The sequence below is a fragment of the Fopius arisanus genome, unplaced genomic scaffold, assembly GCF_000806365.1.
Source record: "Fopius arisanus strain USDA-PBARC FA_bdor unplaced genomic scaffold, ASM80636v1 scaffold00024, whole genome shotgun sequence".
Classification (NCBI taxonomy): domain Eukaryota; kingdom Metazoa; phylum Arthropoda; class Insecta; order Hymenoptera; family Braconidae; genus Fopius; species Fopius arisanus.
In genome coordinates, this window is record NW_011887763.1 from 1338235 (window position 1) to 1354394 (window position 16160).

The 16160-nt window shown below is 35.3% G+C and overlaps 6 protein-coding genes across 12 annotated transcripts in view; 2 read left to right on the forward strand and 4 right to left on the reverse strand.

Moving 5' to 3' along the window:
* Positions 1-4938, forward strand: part of LOC105264709 (uncharacterized) — a 7003-nt gene extending 2065 nt beyond the window's left edge. The window contains exons 1-5 of one of the 4 annotated variants that reach the window (XM_011301775.1): positions 361-594; positions 800-1434; positions 1717-1824; positions 1898-2859; positions 4044-4938. In XM_011301775.1, the coding sequence (XP_011300077.1) occupies positions 2845-2859; positions 4044-4787 (759 nt within the window). In that variant the 5' untranslated portion in view covers positions 361-594; positions 800-1434; positions 1717-1824; positions 1898-2844 and the 3' untranslated portion in view covers positions 4788-4938. Of the gene's footprint in view, positions 1-360; positions 595-799; positions 1435-1716; positions 1825-1897; positions 2860-4043 lie in introns of those variants that run through there. The other 3 variants (XM_011301777.1, XM_011301774.1, XM_011301776.1) reach the window with 3 other exon arrangements.
* Positions 4798-6252, reverse strand: LOC105264708 (uncharacterized). Its single transcript, XM_011301773.1, has 2 exons — positions 5528-6252; positions 4798-5296 (listed from the first exon to the last, which is right to left on the reverse strand). Exons 1-2 carry the CDS (start codon positions 5966-5968, stop codon positions 4991-4993), a joined length of 747 nt encoding a protein of 248 aa, XP_011300075.1. The 5' UTR covers positions 5969-6252; the 3' UTR covers positions 4798-4990.
* Positions 6253-6291: 39 nt separating this feature from the next.
* LOC105264707 (odorant receptor 46a, isoform A-like) lies at positions 6292-8276 on the reverse strand. 4 transcript variants are annotated; one of them, XR_892014.1, is made up of 5 exons: positions 7868-8276; positions 7235-7634; positions 6947-7095; positions 6679-6834; positions 6292-6537 (listed from the first exon to the last, which is right to left on the reverse strand). XR_892014.1 is itself a non-coding variant. In XM_011301771.1 (5 exons), exons 1-5 carry the CDS (start codon positions 8227-8229, stop codon positions 6484-6486), a joined length of 1110 nt encoding a protein of 369 aa, XP_011300073.1. In that variant the 5' UTR covers positions 8230-8276; the 3' UTR covers positions 6292-6483. The 4 variants fall into 4 exon arrangements, 3 of the variants coding, with proteins under 3 accessions (XP_011300073.1, XP_011300072.1, XP_011300074.1); XM_011301771.1 differs by having other exon boundaries at positions 6958-7095; XM_011301770.1 differs by having other exon boundaries at positions 6891-7095; positions 7236-7634; positions 7868-8269.
* A 443-nt stretch (positions 8277-8719) lies between these two features.
* On the reverse strand, positions 8720-11857 carry Pgm1 (phosphoglucose mutase 1). The gene is made up of 6 exons (XM_011301790.1): positions 11391-11857; positions 10534-10972; positions 10262-10464; positions 9930-10131; positions 9375-9751; positions 8720-9132 (listed from the first exon to the last, which is right to left on the reverse strand). The coding sequence occupies exons 1-6, from the start codon at positions 11625-11627 to the stop codon at positions 8908-8910; spliced, it is 1683 nt and encodes a 560-aa protein (XP_011300092.1). The 5' UTR covers positions 11628-11857; the 3' UTR covers positions 8720-8907.
* A 624-nt stretch (positions 11858-12481) lies between these two features.
* Positions 12482-13838, reverse strand: MagR (Iron-sulfur cluster assembly 1 homolog MagR). The gene is made up of 3 exons (XM_011301799.1): positions 13600-13838; positions 13407-13460; positions 12482-12850 (listed from the first exon to the last, which is right to left on the reverse strand). Exons 1-3 carry the CDS (start codon positions 13681-13683, stop codon positions 12596-12598), a joined length of 393 nt encoding a protein of 130 aa, XP_011300101.1. The 5' UTR covers positions 13684-13838; the 3' UTR covers positions 12482-12595.
* A 118-nt stretch (positions 13839-13956) lies between these two features.
* On the forward strand, positions 13957-15581 carry LOC105264716 (uncharacterized). Its single transcript, XM_011301798.1, has 5 exons — positions 13957-14142; positions 14401-14601; positions 14704-14922; positions 15202-15357; positions 15441-15581. The coding sequence occupies exons 1-5, from the start codon at positions 13996-13998 to the stop codon at positions 15558-15560; spliced, it is 843 nt and encodes a 280-aa protein (XP_011300100.1). The 5' UTR covers positions 13957-13995; the 3' UTR covers positions 15561-15581.
* Positions 15582-16160: the final 579 nt, after the last annotated feature.

A 16160-nucleotide genomic window follows, 5' to 3' on the forward strand; every position in this document is an offset into this window, starting at 1 on the left:
ATCATAAAAAAGTCTCAATACTCGCAACATTTTTCCCAAAAGTGTTCATCACGTTAATAACAAAGTTACCGATTTCATTTAATTCATTATCACGATCGTGGCTGTATAAAATCAAAAAATCGTTTGAAAAAAAAACCCGGCCCCTGAAGACTGCGATCAGCAAGGCCATCATAAGCATTCAGAATAGATACGGAGAGGAGGGACAAAATGATCTAGAAAAAATTAATTATCGCCATGGATTCCTTATCAACGATAGCTTTAGGTTGCGGTTTCCTCGAACTGATGGCGATGCAAGTTTATTTATCATGACTCTCGTCACTTTCCTCCGATATTTGATTCGTTCAAACTCCCCTGAAGAATGACAGCGGACAAACAAATAATCCCTACGCTCGTAATTAGCGTACAATAATAACGATGTTACACTGAAAAACATCACAATAAAAATACCACAGTGTAAAAATAATATAATTAAAAATAGCATGTGGTAATAGTAACACAAAATCAAAATATCACACGCATAAAATGGCGATAGCAATATCTTATTAAGCTCAGTAATAGAAGTGGCCAGAATAAATAGACTTGAGAATGAGTAAAGTATACATTCCCATAAAAATCTTATTTTATAATCATACTAATCTAGAAATTCATATAATTCTATGAATGGTTAATTTGATTATAACCTCGACTCAATTTTTCAATAATTATCATTAATGATTATCACGTCAATTATCCTCTAAAGTACATTCAATAATTAATCATTTTAATCAGCACGTAATTCAAATTATTCAATTTATTCCAGAAAAACTACAGATTTATAAACTGAAGGTGTAAAAACTAAAATTGTGGAAACGAAAAGTGTCATGAACACTTACTCGAAGGAGGGAAGAAAGAGGAAGAGGAAGCTTGCGCAATTCCTCACTTATCAGACACTTATACTACCGATTTTCATTAAGAAATAGAATGCGCTAAACGCTGTGTCGATATTAACGAATTGATAAACCCAACACAGAGTACAAGTAGAATGATAAAACACGAAAAAGGTATACAAGTATTACTGACCGGTCCGTATACTCCAATCACGGATTCGTTGATCAGTTCTTGAGTCACAGTCCAACCACGAAAGAAAGGGAAAGTACTACACGAACTGCTCAAAGTTCGAGATAAGCTAGTATAACCGTGCCGTCAGCGTTAAATCACGCTTATTTATTTTTTTTTCAACCGAGTGTTCACATAATTTTCTGCCTAAAAATGATTATCCTGAAGGATTTATTACCAGAAAAAAGTGCAGCAATATCCCTCTGAATAGTTTTAAATTTCACCAGTGATAATTCCAAATGACAATCGATGGAAACTAAATGAAAATAGTATCTAAAAATTGTTCACAAAATTGGGAAGATGATATTGCGGCAGAACGATGCAATTCAATGAATTGAGGTATATAACATAATATTTTTAATTTATTTCTTAGAAAGTTTATTGTTTTTGAATTCGCGAAGAATGAGTTCAGGCGTATTACGCTGGCTTTAACAATAACATTGTGTGTGTTATTATATATTATGTATTGCTTGGTATATACTATTATGTATGATTATGGAGTACCATTTAAAACGTAACAGAGAAGTAATCGTGTTATGTGATTGATTCCACCGCAATTACCGTGGTCTCAATAAAATGTTGATTATTCTGAAAATCTCAAACATCTGTACGCACTTCCAGTTAATACTCAACCGACAATGGCTTCATTCTCCCTTTCGTCAGACATTGCTACGATATGTTACAAGGACGACTACATCTTGCACACTTTCAGCTGTATCAAACATTATGGTTAAAATTGTCGATAGGTGCGGTTTAAAAAATTCCAATTTGTAAATAATCTCGTTTTCCTCTTTGCTTTCAGATTTGAATTCATGAATTTTCGTAACTGAAAATAAATAGAGGAACAATACATCCGCACATGTCAATTATTCGGATGTCTCTATATGGCCAGTAAGAAAGACCACGAATTGACTCAATTTTTATAAACAAACATGATCTCTCCAATTCTTGGTCTATCACCCATTTGGTGGCTTCTTCTTGGCGTGAGTTTCATCCTTGTTCTGTCGCCATTCGTTCTCGTTATTACCATTTTTCTTCCCAACTTTCCACTTTTACTTTTACGACGTATGTGTTATATACCCATAGAATCAATATAATTCTTCAATTTTCGAGCATCAATGTCGGTGGCATTGTTAATAGTAGTTTAAAAGTGTTAAACAACCAGCTATAAAACCCAGATTGCGTGTCCCCATATGGGTCAAGGTCGAAGAAATACCACAGCCAATGAATAATATTAGAGATGTTGATTTTCTCATTGCTCGTGATGAAACTAATGTTCCAATTATACCAAATGTCATTTCTCATTCGAAATTACCAAGAATGATGTAGAAATATTATAACCACTTGAACTGACAATTAATATAACTTTCCATTTTCACGATTGCCATAAATCAAATTATTGACGAATTGAAAGAATATTAATATTAATATTATAAAAAGATGTACTATGTCCGCAAAATAGTAAATTTTCTCAGTTGTCTTGCTGGAGATAAGAATTAGTATTCTTATTCTGCCCTGATTATTTTCGGCAGACAAACGTAAATATCGAACAATTTATCGTGATCTGTACTTTCGCCAAGTGGGGGCTTCAAGTGGGAGTTAGTTCAGAGTGGAGGTCCTCGTACATTGTCAGGTACATACACCAGATCGTTTCGCAATTTCTGCTTACTCGTTGTCCTGTTCTCCAACTGCTTCATCAATTTCAAGTAACTACATCGAAATACCGATACCTCCAGCCTTCGAAATACAATGATTCGTGCATTGGTGAGTCTATTGTAAATAGAAATAACAATTCTGTTGCAAATTCGTGAAGTAGGATAAGTGCATTTTTCCGAGGCCAGTTTCTCGCCGATTTCTCGAAATCCAACGAAGATAATGAGATTTTCATAGACACCTTTTTTCTAGCTCTCATCTTTCCCTACAAAAAGTATTTTTACAGAAAATTCGCTAGGTTCCTTCAATTTCAAGATATTAGCCAAAAAATGCATTTATCCCAGTTTAACACTTCGTTACTGAATTTTTAGTTTAATTAGTTTAGTTTTTTTTTCGGATCTCCAGTTTTCTTGGGCACCCTATATATGCCCTCAAAATATTCGATGATCCAATAAAATAATCGAGATAATAGTGCACCTGAAATAAACAAGTGCTCTCATGGTTTTACCATGGATTGAGGATTTAGCTAAACTTTCAGTAATATGTGATTTGTGTTTGTAAGTACAGGGGGAATCCGGTCATGTAATTTCAAGGATTCTCGAAAATTACAGATTTCCATGGTACTAATATCATTGACTCCCCGATAAGAAGAGAATAGTATACACAATTTATAACAGGAGATATAATTTTTCAATTGCGTCGATATATTTTATTTTCTTCTCAAATCCCAAGTCCCCTAAAGGAAATTATAATTCAATTATTAAATATATTGCAATATGTATCAATTGGAATATTGAGAATTAATATTCAATTTAGTTTTCTTTCTCTTACGTAACGTGAGTAATTGATGGATATTATATTTCCGTTAGTATTTTCGATCTTCCTCTTTGTTGTTGCAATAATCAATTTTTCAACCATCAACCGATTCAATTCCAATCGAGTCAATTTTAATAGTTATTAAATAATTATCTTCTACTTTGCCTACTCCTTCGTTTGATCAAATGCTCTTTTATTGCTCCTTAAATTATTTTATTTTCTCTTTCAATTTCTTTATTTCTCTAATTTATCCCCGATAATTGATAAACACAAAAAGTTTTTTCCATTTTTTCAATCAAAAATTGAATATTTCATCAAAAATTGAATATTTTAAATGAAAGCGAAGATACGACCTTTTACCTTGCATCGTACCGATATTTCTGCGGATATCATTTAATCTTATTAATTATGACTGTTAATTTAGAAAATCAGCAGTAGTGGCAGTAATTAAATATGAATGCTTTTGATTTTATTCACAGGCCTGCAGTTTACTGAGTTTCCAAACAATAGCGATAGTGATAGGAGCTCCACTCCTTAAAGTTCCTAAGGTATACAATGCCTTGATAACAACAGATCAAAATTTATCTCCATCTCGAGCAATTCCTGTTATCCAACCAGTCATACACAGAACAGCAATTGGCTACTCTCCACCGTTCTACTATCAGCCTGGAAATCCTGGATACGGCTCAGAATATGTCCCGAGTTACGAGCCGAATTATGAACCAGGAACTTATGACTCTGGAGGCTCTGGACAGTCGGAATTCCCTCATGGTGATGAAGCTCCTGATACTGAGATCGTTAGTGGTGATGAAGAAACAACTGGAGGTGACGAAAAAGACGATAAACAATACAACAATAGATGCGCAGAAGTTGGAACGAAAACCAAGGATCAGGTTCCATTAAGTTTCTACCCAAATTTCAGATCTATGTACTATGATCCTTATTTATACGGTTTTAATGCGTATCCGGCGTTTTTACCTCCAGATGATTATTATTTGAATTATCGGCCGGAGCAGTTTGCCTTGTCGCGGAGAGGGTCCCCACCTTATTCGTTTGGTCATCAATCTGGATATCTCGGATCTACCTCAGGACCAGTGATGCCACAGGCACATCCTAAGAATCAACAGAATGAGCAAGCCAAGCTGGAGAAAAAATCTGAACGTAATGTAGATGCACTCCCGCCTCCAGTGGCTGCCAGACAAGGAATTAACAGAAATAATTGATCTCATGACATGACGGTTGATTATGAATTTTTATCGAATTCAGAGAGGAAGTGATAACAAGGTTCTTGATGTATGTCATTGATTATAGAGGATGTAGAAAATCTTTTGCGAGTAGGATATCGACAGTCTAGAAATTATACAAATAAATCGACAGAAATAAAAATCTATTGAGATTGAAAAAACGAAATTCATGCAATTTTCGTTTATACTTTCACCCCCCATATTTTAATGGCATACGTTAGTCCTCGGTTTTTCTCCGGTGTAAATTTTAGTTTGACGAAATTATAGTCGGGACCACCGGAAAGAATTTGCACTTTGGCTGGAGAATTATCGGACGGCGTTAATTCCACGCATGTTATCGTTATTGTTTCGTCCAGAAGAACCTCAATTGCGGCATTCAAAGTCGATAATCCTTTCAAGCCTATCCCTATGTTGTGTTGGTACACCAAAGTTTCTTCTGAGGAATTCCGACGATCTCCGAAGCGATGCTGGCCGAAGACTCTTCCATTCTGAAATTTAATTACTCATCTTAAACAGATTACGCGACATTTAGTCATGATTTATCAATATTTACCGATGTTTATAAAGTATTTAATTAAACCTTAGCTTTAGTAGTCATAATATTAATCGATGAACTGAGGACCGACGTTCAAAAATTATTTACCCAATATGGATTTTTACGACATAATTTATCTCAATTTTATTCAATTTTATTTATCATCTAATTGTCTAATCCTTACCGAATTATTCCAAGGTTCGTCGTCCTGATATCTCGGCGAAGTTTTCTCTGAGTTTTCCGGTTTAATGGTCTTTGCTACAGCAGTAGCTGCGGATTTTATAAATTTATCTGAGAATTTCGCTGCTATTTTTTTTTGTCTCGCGTGGTAATTGTCCATAACTATTTTCCTCTGCGCATAATAATCTTTAATACTGTCGTTTACTTCCCGTTGATAAGCCTGACGTATTAACTCGTTATGATCACTCGTTACTTCTCTTATCGATGGTTTAGGCAGCAGAAGTCGATTTTCTGAAGTTTGGAATTCCGGTTTCAACTCCTGGGGTTCTGCCTCAAGACTCGAATTCTTTGAGAGTAAAGTTCTTCGGTGGTAGGTACCGTGCAATAGATTTGGGAATAATAATAGAAAAGATATTTGCACGATCAATTGTAGCGGATACATCATCACTTTTTCCGCAGAACTTTATAGTAATGAATGCGATCGGCAATTATATTTCTAATGAGAAGCGTCCGCTGTTTCTTTATCTTCTGTGCTGAGACATGGGGTAATGAACTTCCATAATGATAATTAATAACATATACCGTAATGCGACCTCTCGGAGATTCAATTTTTATCAACAAATGTTTGTTATTCTCCGGATATTCACTACCGATTCCCAAACGAGAAATCGTGAGAGGCAGTTGAAATTATTTATCACTTTCAAAACAGGAAATCAAAATATTTTTCCCATCAGAATCTCCCACCATCTTCCCGACCCATGGGTACATTTTTCGAGTACTAAACCATTATTTTTCATAATTACAAAATCTAAAATTAATTAAATAAAAATTAATTAAATAAAAGTTACTCGGTAGATTCGAGTAATCACAACTTAATTTTATAAAAGAAAAAATAATAACGACAACTCATGGAAAAATGTATTTTCATTCAATCGATGATTCGAAGTGAAATTTGACGTTTCATTCAGACGACTGACTCAAGATATTGTAGACGGAGTATGAAAGCTTCAGTAACTAAAATTGGAGTGATAATTAGCAAAGAGTCGAATGAAAAAATGAATAAATGAATCAGACAAGTAGTTGAAGTCCTATATTGCACATTGATGAGGTATCAATTGATACGATCATTGAGTGGAATGTTTAATGACTACTTACACTGCCGAAAGAAACTAGAGACAAATTAACAACATGTCCACTTGTATATCTTATAGGTTTCAAAGTACGAGCCATGATGAGCACAAGACTTTTCTGGCTGGCGATTGATAGACACGTCCAATCCATCCTGTAGATACCCTCCGACATGTTCTCGCTCTGAAATATAAATAATCTCAATGATCTCAGATAATGCCGAGTCATGACGTCTCTACCCTGACAGTAACATCATTCGCTGCATCGCAAATGACAAATATCTGCACCAACATACAGCTGACGTACATCAGCAGAGAGTTGAACTCTTTGCTGAAAGGCTTCAGGTTCGTCATGGTGAAGACACTGATGCAGAGAACTAGAGTACTCGCGCAGTATTGGAGAAAAATTGAGACAGTGAATGTTTCGTTGGTCATTTTTGAGAATCTGAAGATAAAAAATGGAAATAATACATTCTGCGATTAAAATTTCAAAAGGAAAATAGTTTTTAAGATTGTTATTTATATTTAGATTGTTTTTATAATGGATAACTGCAGAATAGAATTATTTGTTTATTAATACTCAACTCTAAAATAGCGAGGTGATGATTCGTGTGATTTTCTAGGTGCTTGCTCTCGATTTTCTGAACTTCTTCGGGACTTCCTTTGCATCCGGATTGAGAGCGTTCATTCTCCATTGCACTTGGCATCATTATTAACCTATATTTGAGAATTTCTAATTGTGCTGAGGTATCCAGCATCAGGGCACCGATAAAAGTATCAAAAAAAGTGTTGAAGATTGCACCCAAGTAGTGGCTGTAATGCTGATGCATGTAAGAAATCCAATATCCAATAGCAGTTGAATCATCGAAGGGATATCTAGCTTTGAAGAGCAGTTGACGACGTGGCATGTCCCGGATTAAAGAAAATATTGTTATCAATGTGCACGTTACTATCGACATTGTTGCGTACACGAAAATGAAGCGCCTTAAATAAATTAATCATTTATTTCTGTATCATAACAATTAATTCCTCAATAGTCGTTGAAACCGGAAAATTGCATAAAATTCATACGTCGCGTTGGTATAACGAAATGGAAATTGATTTTTGTTTTAGGTCATTTTGGAATGACCCGATCGGATTCTATCAATTGTTTAAATATTATTGCAACATGCAAAAGAAAATTATACAATTTTGCATTGAATACTGATGCAACTCACTTGACGGAACGATGAAATTTGGATTTAATCAGTACTTCGTTGTCATCCAAGGACTTGAATGGCTGAAGATCGAATAGTCCGACCATTCGTCTGATTTTGTATTGATAAATTGTCAAGTTAAACATTTTACCAGCGACAGCGATTATCGTTACCAGTAGAAAAGAGGCGTTAGTTAATTCTTTTGTATCATGAAGACACGAAAGGGCAGCGAAGAATTGAGACAATACAAAGCCACACATGGCAGTCACAGCAAATGCATTGTATATTCTGTATAAATTTGTTCTCCAGGTCGCCGAAGTCTCATCTGGGAACCAGAATCCCAGCATTCGTAGTGTGAAGATATTGAGGTAGAAGGACGACATCGCAAAAGGGACTCTCCGATGTTTCTCTCTCAGTTCGTGCTTTCTCAGACTTTGGGTGATGTCAATGACTCGTTCGTCAATGAAATAGAGAAATATCCAAGAGACTGGATATTGCGTGAGGAGTAGAAAGAGGGGATATTTTTCGAGAGCTGACATTATCACAGGCTGTTGGTTCACACCAATTTATTCTTTCTTTTAGGAATCCTTACCTGTCATCAAGCTGAGGAAACACTAGTTTTCTTGGGGGTGACTCCGTAATTCGCGGGTTCTATCGTGTAATCCCAGAAAATAGTTTCCACGTTTTGTCTGACTATAGTTGGACAAAAACAGACATGTATATTGATTCGATGAGGCAAAAAGTTTTAGATAGCAACACGCGATTCAATGGATAGCTACAAGAAATTTCTCACTTCTTCCATTTAAAGTGGAATATTAATTAATTGCATCCAGGTAATGAAAAGCGGAGGTTAATAAATGATAAAAAATGTGGTGCCCCGGCAGAAAAGGTATTTATTTGAAAATTTTATCGGATATGAAAGAATTAACTTTCAATTACATATGAGTACCTTTGACATGTTCCATTTTACCACTTTCAACGGAAGTTAATGGGATTGGTAGATTAATCATGGAGATCCAAATAAAATGAGGGAAATTGGGAGAAAATAAATTTAAGTTGATTTATGTGATGACTGTGGGAGCATCGCGGCCAGTGAATTCTTTGATTTTCCCCAGTCCAAGGCCAATCTCGACGAGGGGCTGCAACACTTGTTGTGTGTCTTTATCGAAGGTTTTGGGATCTGACTCATAACTTTCGATGTAAAATCTGATAGTTGCACCCGAGCTTCCAGTGCCGGATAGCCGATAGATTATGCGTGACCCATCTTCGAAGAGAATTCGTAAACCCTGCAAGACCACGAAGAATGTCAATATGAATAAAATTAAATTAGTCTCAATACCTGACGAAAAGAAATCGCTATTCGGATAGGGCAAAAAGAAAACATAATAAATCATATCTCTTGTAACAATTTGTTTGCCCCAAGGAAGTTTTTTAGATTCTTATTAAGAAGAAAGAGAGAAGGTCTATGCACTCTACTGTAAAACGTAGAAATTGATTTGGTGAATTTTTATTAGACATTTATAATCACCTGTTTCGTAGCGACACTTCCATCGATGGGATCCTTATACGAATAATTATCTGCTTCTTTGACAACATAAATTTTACTACCGCATTCGAATTTCGTGCCTTTAAAACTCGGATCATCGATTTTTCTCTCAATTTCTGTCATCACTTTACGCGCTCCATCGATGTCACAATTTTCGTAATCATAACGTGTGAAAAAATTTCGACCGTAAGCATTCCAATGATCTTTTAAAATCTCTTCAATTGATTTATTAAGTTTGGCTATCACATTGAGCCATGCCAAAGCTGCCCAGATACCGTCTTTCTCTCGAATGTGATCAGAACCAGAGCCAAAACTTTCTTCTCCACAAAGAGACAGACGGCCAGCATCCATCAAGTTACCTGGAAACAAAAGGAAATATCTGTCATCTTATCAATTACGAAATGAAATTGAGAGAGAACCAATTCTGACAATCGTTGCATCCACTCATTCATATTTTCATGGAAATTATTGCAAGTAGAAGATTCGAATCTATTCCATTTGTTCTCATCGAAATTGGATTAAGAAATATATAATTACCGAAATATTTCCATCCAGTTGGTACCTCGAAGCATTCAATTCCTTTTTTAGCAGCCACCCGATCTATAGCAGCACCTGTAGGCATTGATCGTGCGTATCCCTTGATCCCAGTCTTTTGAAAGTACGGTATGATATCCAAATTAGCTGCCAACACAGCAATGGAGTCTGACGGTGTAACAAAGAATGCCTTCTTTCCAATTATCTGTAAATCCATGAGAAGTAAAACTAAAAATGGAAAAATTATCGAAAAATTCGGAAATACGACCGGAGTTAATTCACCCTTGTAAACACCAAAAAACTAGAACTAAACTATTACATAGATTTATAGTTACCATATTCCTATCACCATCACCATCGAATGCCGCTCCCATATCCTGGGTACCATTTCGTATACTGTTGACGAGATCGGCGGCATAAGTTAAATTAGGATCTGGATGGAGACCTCCGAAATCTTCAAGGGGTTGGGCGTGTACCATAGACGCATCATCGACACCAAGTTCAACGCCGAATATGCGTTTGACGTATATGCCAGTCACTGTTGAATCATGTTGAATCATTCAATAATTAAAATATATAAAGATGCTTGCTGTAGTATAATGATTACCTCCGTTGAGGGAATCGATGAGTACTTGAAACTTGGGTTTGTCCTTGTTGCCTTGCAGAAGCGATTTAATACTTGGAAAATCAAATATTTCTTTCATCAACGCCACATAATCTTCCACGGCATCCACAACATCGATGACAAAAGGATTTCCAGCGACTAATACTTTGTGAGTTTGGATTTTAGAAATGTCAATGTTGATATCGGGAACTATTTTGTAGGATTTTAGGGATTTGGTGAGGTCATAGATTTGATTCGTCACTTGATCAGGGGCTGGTCCTCCATTGTTGCAGTTGAATTTAATCCCAAAATCAGCATTTGGACCGCCGGGATTGTGCGATGCGGTGAGAACAATTCCACCATGAGTTTTGTATTTGCGGATTATAGTCGAAACTGCGGGTGTAGATAATATCCCATTTTGACCAATGATTAATTTTCCTACCTGTTGGAATATAGAAATATCTGAATTTGATACGTATTTATTTCTGACTTTTATTTTATTTCAATTCATCATCAATTCGATTAAACTCAATTCATTTTATCATTTTCGTTTTGGTGAATGTTAAGGAAGATCCTTGTCCGTTCAAAAATAATTAATAAGTTCCTCAAAGGTGTAGAAGACTTCCGGGAGCTTAAACAGTACTTATATCGTACTATCGAGATTGTGTAGTTCGATATGATGTGTTGAATAGTATTAGCAGATAATCGAATGCAGAAAGAAAATTCAAATTTCTCTGATAAGAAAAAATTAGATTCCGAAGTAAGAAAAATGATTGTACCGAAACTTTAAAAATGGCCTGAAACTCAAGCCAATGACCCAAAATTTTTATGTTGTATCAATAACCATTTAAAAAACTTACCCCATTGGCCGCTGCAATTCTAATAATTTTTTCAACGGCTTCTTTTACATAATAACGTCCGTCACCACCGACGACTAGTGTTGCGCCAGTTATCTCATGTCCGAGGGTTGTGAGAATGGCTTGAATAAAATTCTCAGTGTAATGCTCTTGTTGAAATACCTTCACTGCTTTACGAAGACCCGAGGTTCCCGGTTTCTGATCATCATAAATTTTCGTTTGAATTTCAACAATCGACATTTTTATCAGAAATAAATGGAATAAAAATATAAAAACGCTCCGAAATGAAAACTGAATGAGTAGAACTGACACTTTCAAAGAAACCGAAGTTCTAATCAAGTCAGTATAAATGATGCGTTTAACCGCGATAACAAACTGGGCTCTAATATTCCAATGTCACTCAAGGACGATGGAATATCGGCTCCGTTGTGATTATTCTGGTTACGCATATAAGTGTGCGGGATGAAGAAGTGTGAGGGGTTACTCCATAAATTCTCTAACTTATTATATAATTTCATCTTAGCAGCTCCATAAAAGGGGGAGACAATAGGAAATAAAGACTCGCCTTGGTTGCAGGAACAATCTGGATTGATTCACATCGATCGTTTGAGTGATCATCATTTTGATTATTTTAATTTTTACTGCAACATTAGTGTTTCATCTACTTTCTCTTCTCTTTTTGTTCAATCGGTAGAAGAGGAGTCTTTTCATCACGGAGGAATTCTACTATACCATCAAAAGAAGATAGAGAGCTGTCTGATAGTTATAGACTTTGCAGATGAAAAATTTATTGAATGTACATTTTATTTATATCAATTCGGAACAATTAGGGGGTCTTTATGAGTAAAATTACAAATTTTGAATTTATCGTTTGTTCATAATTGAGTATAGATGCTATAATTAGCATATAATATATTTAGCAAAAGGTAATTACTGACATAAATTAATAACAAATAATTTGGGAAGTGCTGACACGTTAAATTCAGAATTTGGGAACTTTTTAAATCATCAATAATGATGTACGATTTTGAGAGCTCTCTCTTTAAAATTCACTATCACCATAACAATATAAATAATTTAAATAACTCATTAAATAACTAATTGAAACTCACAGATTTTTAATTCTTTATGTGATCGGTGGGAATCATACACTATGCTATTTCGTGAACAAATGTGATTCCAGTTTATCTACAATACACCCACTCCGACTAAACAGAGAAACTTTCTCCACATCCGCATGTCCCTTTGATATTCGGATTATTGAAAACAAATTCAGAGCTTAACTTTCCTTCGATGTAATCCATCTCAGTACCTAGTAACGAGAGTTGTGCTTTTCGATCAATTATTACTCTGACACCGTCTTGGATAACTTCTTCATCGAGTTGACTCTTCTCACTCGCATATTCGAGAGTATAACTTAAACCATTGCAGCCCCGTTGTCGTACACCAACTTTCAGCCCAATCTGTGAAGATCAATCCAAAATAACGAGTGTTTAATTTATTTATTCATTTACATCAAAGAAGCAAGTGTAAGTTATTGTCTCAAGCAAATTTGTTTGATGTAATTAAATGCAATCAGTCAATTATCTTAAAATTAAATGCTAAGGAATCTGTCAATCTTTGAGTAGACATTCGCACATGTTTGAAATTCGGGGGATAAATAAACAGTAAATATTTGTGTTTTATATTAGCTCAGTAGGTGATCTGAAAGTTGCTTGTAATCAAGTCAAGAAGTCTTTTTATCTGGGACGTTTCACTTGTCGCATGATGAGAATATGTATGCAACATATAAAAATTCGCAATTGGCTATTTCGGGAGTTCTAAAACTCTTTGCATAATATTTTTTGCGTCTCGCCATGAAAAACATATCACCCTCCTGCTGACCATCTTCGCCTCCAGCTCGGAAGTAAATCTTACGCATGATGGAGGATGATCTGTTTTCCAATCCAATTAATTGCTAATAATAAAACGAATATATAATAGCAAACAATATATGAAAAAAAAATGTTGGGAACTTACGTGCTCATTCTTATCTTTCAAAATTTCTTTAATTTTCTTCACAGCGTTTTGAGTCTAAAATCAAAAGAAACAGAAAAAATATCAGTATAATTTTTGGATCTTCGTTAATATCTATTTTTCTACTGGAAGTAGGTGAAAATTATTAGCACTATTAAAATACGTTAAAGTCAGTCTACAATTATTATTGGCTTACCAAAATGAGAGCAGCACGAGTTGGTATAGTTTTTTTCCCTTTGACAGCCCGAACAGTCGCGGATGCAGCGATACGCGAGGTCATAATCGTCGATAAAATGATATCATATGTTCATCCAAATAAGTAAGATTATATATTAATATTAATCCCAAAAGATGTTTAATCAATTTTCAAGCGTTTTATAGTTTTTAGGTATGACGAAATCTTCAGCTGTTCAATCAGTGAAACAAGTAGGTTACGTACAGTCAAATTGGTGCGATCTGACTGGCTGACGTTTTAGTAGGCCTAAGGCGCGCGCACACCACCCGCGGAATTCAATTTGAATCTCCGTTGGAAGATAAAACTATGCAGAATATCTTCAATTTTTTAACACATTCAAAATCCCGCTCATCAAATATGGCAGAAAATTCAGGCGCCCTGAAACTTGAAGAATTGCGTACAGCAGCGAGAATAAGTAACATTTATCACGATAATATTCGTGAATTCCACAGAGACACGAGTTTTTCTACCGTTATTCATGCTATACTGCACGCATCAGAATTCGTGAGTTTATCACTTTCCAAATAACCTCATTAATTAATCCATGGACGGCGCCTATCTTTTTTCTGAGAAAAGCATTAAACTGTAATGGAATTATTACGACATTGAATGTCGTATCAACATCGAAAAAAAAAACAAAAAGAAATTAATTACAAAATTGTCAATAGGAAATGAAAAATTATTCGGTTTTCATAAGTGGATCGTGCATATTATTCAAGATATCGATTTGTTTTCTACAAACTAAAAATTATTTATTTCCAGCTAAGCATTTTAGCTGTTGAATTATTTCACCACATCCATCACAGCGTCAACAGAATACTTAGAGAAGAAAATCCGGATATTCCATTCCTCCCAGAGGAGCGTAATCTCGTATTTTTCGGACTTCCCGTGAGCATGACAATTAGTTTACTCCTCTCCATCATGTGGATCTTCTTCCGTACGTGGAAGTGGAAGCACCATATAGTAAGAGGATATTCTGTTCTTTTAGTTTCATTTTCTTATTTTTTAAAAATTTATAGTTGCTGATTTTTATTTTATAATTATTCCAATTATTTTCTTATCCAGGCGACTTGCGGGTGCATTTTTGGGGGCATACTGATGCTGTTGAGTGGCATATTTTCTATGAGACATGCAGAAATTCATATTAATATCGCGGAAGTATCCGACGAAGAACTCATCCGTCATCCTATATTTATTCACAATTTCGTTATTTGTATTTTATCGATATTTGCACTCATGCTTTTCTTGATCCACTTTTGGATTCTTTACGACTGTTTACAATGGGTAAGGGAACAAAGAAATTTCCTCTTCAGATAACGAAACAGAACGGTCGATGATTGCTCAGAACGGCTACAACGATTACCAAGAAAGTGATTAAAATTCCAAAAAAAAAATGATAAATACCTCCTCCTGGAGGCTATTAACTTCTTCACGCATATATCAAAATATAAATTATTAAAAATTCTATGAGTAATCAGAAACAGTTCTGTGATAATAAAATCGCCTTTTTCGTGACTCGATAGCCACGAGAATTCATTGGTTGGTCCTTCTTTTTATATTAAGGAGAGAAAACATGGAGAACACATCAGCAGGAGTTCCACTGAAATCAGTGATGAACCAAGCTCGAGCAATCATGAAAAAAGTACGACGGAGGATCGATTAACACCGATTCCTACGTGGGATGGATTTTATTATAAGACTCCAACTGCAGTAATCAAAGTAATCCATCGTAATCCCAAAATTCAACAGTGTGCAATGGTCAATTAGTTGGAACCTCGATATTCCACTGTTATGATTTTCAGAACGTTCAAGAAGAGCCAATATTCCTCTACTGCTGCTGTGTGGACCTCTGGTATTATTTAAAACACGATAACAGCAAACATCGACCAACACACGAATTCCAAGTGGTTCACGTCTCGTGATTACTGTCAAAAGACAATTAAAACAATAAAAATATATTCAACGTCTACACAAGACTGACAACCACGAATTAGAATGTACGATCGACATTCAGGATTGAAACTGGAAAAATGCACCTTGAGACATATACCTTGTGATGGGATCACAGTTGATTATTGTATGTCAGATTGTAAGCAGAAAAAATAATAATCTCTGCTGAGGCAACAAGGTTGTGATATTCTGTGAACTCTCATGCATGATGTTAAAGGTGAATTACATTCATCGAAGTGTTGATTAAATCGATGGCTACTCGATCACTGATCGATACCTGGTATATGGGCAGTAGATTGATAATCGATTGTTATATATATCGAAATTATTAATCGAGCGATAATCCTCAATACTTGACCAAGTGAACGATTGGATTCCTCAATGGAGTGATCTGTCAGATTTATAAATTTTCCAGTTTGGAATATATATTATATATTTGTTACTCGTTTATTAGTTGTACAGCAGAAAATGCCGCTCTATGGTACATTACTTACTGGAACGTGCCTGAATACGATAAAAGCACTATTGATTCGCTGCAGATCCTCCGAATCTGTTATCAAAGATAAACATAA